Consider the following 4,032-nt stretch of genomic DNA (forward strand, 5'->3'; position numbering starts at 1 on the left):
TCTGAACAACTTAGCATTAACCCTAAAACCCTCATCAACCAAGGATATTCTAACAACAATGCATGACCTCTTGGACTCTATATCCCACTCCTGGTTCTACGAGAAGGATGTATTGGGAGAACATTCCCTCCCCTGACATCCAATCTACTGTTAAACGTCCGAAGATAACTATGCAACTCTGTACATCATAATCTCAACTTTCAGGCTTTCCCCTTGCTAGCCACGACAAAACAGGTCAGACTGACTTCCAAATTCAACTCCTTGCCTAACGCCGCTATTTCATTAACCTACCAAAAGGTTTATAATTCGATACAATAGTTTTCTATATACAACATTAACATCATAGTAACTAATAGATAAGGAAGCTTAAATTCAACAGAACACTTCTACCTGGGAAATCATTATATATATTAAACTGTCCATCAGCTCAAAATTATTCTGCATGCTTGATGTAAATAAGAAGAGCGGAAACGAAATGACCCCAATTGATCCTTCCTTTAACCAATTATAGGCATTTCTTTAACCCGTTCTGTCCTAAAGGTTACAACCAACTAAGAAAACAACAGTTCTCTGATCAATGGATAACTATAACTAGTTCAGCATTACCACCAAAATGAAGTACAAGGATCCAAAATTGCACCGCATCAAAAGCATGAAAAATAAAGTAAATAGTGCAATGAAAACCAAAATCTACTTATCCAAAATACTACTGAGTTGAGATTTGAGAGAAAAAAATATAACCAAAATGCTCAAACCAGTTTTACTTGCAGGCATGTCTCTTACGTTGCCATGGCTGAGGATTTTTTTCGATTTTTCGTTTGCCAACAGTCACAAAAGCAAAAGTCAAGAAAACCCCTTCCCCAGCTTCTGAATTGCACAATACATTTTCCTTCTGGACCCAACTGCATTTACTCCCATATCCTTGAGGTCCTCCAATGTTAACATGGGCAATACCTCATCATCCACCTCATGAATTTCGAACACCGGCGCATACCGCCCTAACCCTAACCCATTGAGCCAAACCCTAACCCCATCTTCTCCACACCTTCCTCTTCCTTCATTCCCAATTCTAACCCCACTTGTCCCTCTACAATTCCAATCCCTGGCATCGTTATCCGACGGCCCGGATAGCTCAATACCATCATGGTTATCCCTACCCTCCGAAATCCTGGTCCTAATGGGTCTTCTACTTCCATGGTAAAGCAGCTCCCTTCCATTGGCATGCCCATCCACACCCAAATTCTCCGAACTATGAATTGGACTCCGCTCTTTCAACAGGCTTTCCGAGTTTTCGACATCAAAATCGCGATGATACCCATCATCGACGTCCTCCGCTCCACTGAATTTTTCGTCCCCTTCGCCGCCACCTTCATCGATCTTGGAAGATACCCAATTGGATCTGACCCGTTTCGTGACGCTCGAAGCCCGTTTCTTGGCGTCCTTGACCTTCCAGCTCCCAATGGCAACACTATCGAGATTGGCCTCTCTGTCTTCGCCGTCTAGGGTTTCATGGAATTCCCCAACGGAGCTTAAATTCGTTAAAGGTCGAGGCTTTGAGGACTTATTGGCGTCTTTGCGGTGGTCCGACGGGAGCCTCCACGGCTTGGTGGCGCGGCGCACCTGCGAATCGTACGGCTGGTCTCCTCCGATGTCGCCCAACCGGACGCTGGGCCTCCGCTGTCGCTTCGATCCTACCGTCTCGGACGAACCCATCAAAAACTGTCCTCCGCCGTTGATCTGAGGCACCGGCTGCGGTTGAATCTCCGCCATGGATTCCGAATTTTATTTAATTTCTTTCACCCTAAAAATCCAATTTTGTTCGCTGGAATTTCAGTTTCTCTGCGAAAAGACTCGAACTTTCCGAATTTGTGTGTGTTTTTTGTTAAGTGGAAAATGGGGGGAGAAGCAAAAGGGCTCTTTGGCCTTTGGGATGTAGCGCTTTCTTGCGTTGTGCCTACAAGTTTGTTCTTTTGGTCGGTTTCTAGAGAGAGAAAGAGAGGGTTTTGAAGTAAATGAAGTGATTGATGGGGGAAGAGAGAGAGAGAGAGAGAAGGGTTTCAGTGAGTGAATGAGTGGCTTTGGATTTGGGTGGTTGGGGGGAGAGACCGAGAGAGAAGGTGCGTTGGAGTCTTAGAGGAAGGTGACACGTGGCACTCTCTCCATGTTATCATCAGATGGGAATGTCCCATTGACCACAAGAAATCATCTCTCTCAATCAAATAAAAAAATTCATAAATGTCACATGGAAAAATGTTTTTGGTTGCATGTGTTTAAGTTAAATTTGTTGCTAGCTCATTAGGAATTTACGTTTATTTTTTTATTATAGATAATATCGTCTGTTTAGAAAAAAAAGTCGAATTTGTTTTTTAGCATTTTAAATGTAGTTTACGATAATTTTTTGGAGTGCAAATCGCAATTGTATTCTGATTATTATTTTTGGCTAGTATAAAGTTTTTTATTAGGTCATCTCCAACCGAATGAGAGCTAGATGGCTCTCTTTGGCCCTATAGCCCTTCAAGAAATTAATATTTTAGTAAATAGTTTCAGGCCATATTTCTTATCATCTCCAACCGAGAGGCCAGAAGGTCATAGGTCAAGCATAGCCCTGTGACAAAAAATCATCTCCAACTAAGGGGCCAAAGAGATATAAGGTCAAACATAATTTGTTATTCTAATTAAATTAATATGGTTACTTAAATTAAACTACCTCAATAATTAAACTAACTCGATAAGGAATCTCAATAATTTTGCGTCTCGGATTTCGAGTGCCACGTGTTGATATCTGAGTGACTTTGCAGATTTCTTGTTGATAAGGAATCTCAATCATTTTACGTCTCAGTTTTTGAGTGTCACATATCGAGATGTAATTGGTTGTAGGGATGTTAGATAGGGTTTTTATCCGCGTGGCACTTCTTATCTTTAGCTTCCAATGTCCATAAATAGGATGGATATTGGGCTATAATTCACACACCTTTAGATTCAATCTCTTTCAATTCAAGTTTGCAATGTATTCCAACTTTGGATCCTCTTCGGATTCCAACTGGGGGTCCTCATCCAATTCCGAATTGGAAGAAAAATGGGTGCAGATGAGACGAGAAGATAAAGAGTCTGATGAAGAAGATGAAGCATGGCGCAACACACAATATGTGGCAGCCATGGCTACAGTCATAGCGTGTTAACCAACTGAGGAACAACCTCAATGGGGTGGCTCTGTTGCTAGTCGCTTTTACAAATCACGAAATAGAGCGATGGTGCATGCCAATCTAATGCACAACTACTTCAACCCTAACTTGGTGTACACAGAAGAGGATTTCAGACGTCGCTTCCGGATGAGGCGTCATGTCTTCGAGCATTTACTTCATGATGTCCAGTAGGTCTACTTTCGACAGAAGCTGGACAAAGCAGGCCGCCCTCACCTCATCAGAAGGTTACTATTGCACTTCAAATGATGGCCTATGCCTCCCCAGCTGATTCGATGGATAATACATATGGTATGTCTAAGTCTACATGTCTTGATACTCTTGCTGAATTCTGTGACACAATTGTTCAACTTTACAAAGAGGAGTACCTTTGTGAGCCAAATCAAGAAGATTTGGTTCGGCTCATTCGCAAAGCTGAAGACCATGGCTTTCGAGGCATGATAGGGTCATTCATGCATTGCCATTGGAAGAACTGTCTCACTGGATGGCAAAGAGACTTTAGTGGAAGGTCGAGAAAGTTAACTATTGTGCTAAAGGCAGTTGCCTCGTATGACACATAAATCTGACATGCTTTATTTGGAGTCCCTGGTTCCCAAAATGACATTACAGTTCTTGGGTGTTCACCCTTCTTCAATAACCTGACGGAAGGTAAATCACCTCAACTTGACTACTACATCAACGGCCGTCAGTACAATATGGGGTATTACTTAGCATATGACATCTACCCAAAGTGGGCGATACTTGTCTAAGCAATTCCAAACCCTGTGAATGATGTCGAAAAATGGTTTACCTTACACCAAGAGGCATACCGGAAAGATGTTGAGAGAGCTTT

At 42.2% G+C, this 4,032-nt stretch overlaps 1 protein-coding gene across 1 annotated transcript; it reads right to left on the reverse strand.

The window, feature by feature from the left end:
• Positions 1-384: 384 nt before the first annotated feature.
• On the reverse strand, positions 385-2,083 carry LOC137713600 (uncharacterized). Its single transcript, XM_068452923.2, has one exon. It carries the CDS (start codon positions 1,768-1,770, stop codon positions 844-846), a length of 927 nt encoding a protein of 308 aa, XP_068309024.2. The 5' UTR covers positions 1,771-2,083; the 3' UTR covers positions 385-843.
• Positions 2,084-4,032: the final 1,949 nt, after the last annotated feature.

The sequence above is a fragment of the Pyrus communis genome, chromosome 14 (genome assembly GCF_041283825.1).
Source record: "Pyrus communis isolate YQ-2024b chromosome 14, ASM4128382v1, whole genome shotgun sequence".
In the NCBI taxonomy this organism is placed as follows: Eukaryota; Viridiplantae; Streptophyta; class Magnoliopsida; order Rosales; family Rosaceae; genus Pyrus; species Pyrus communis.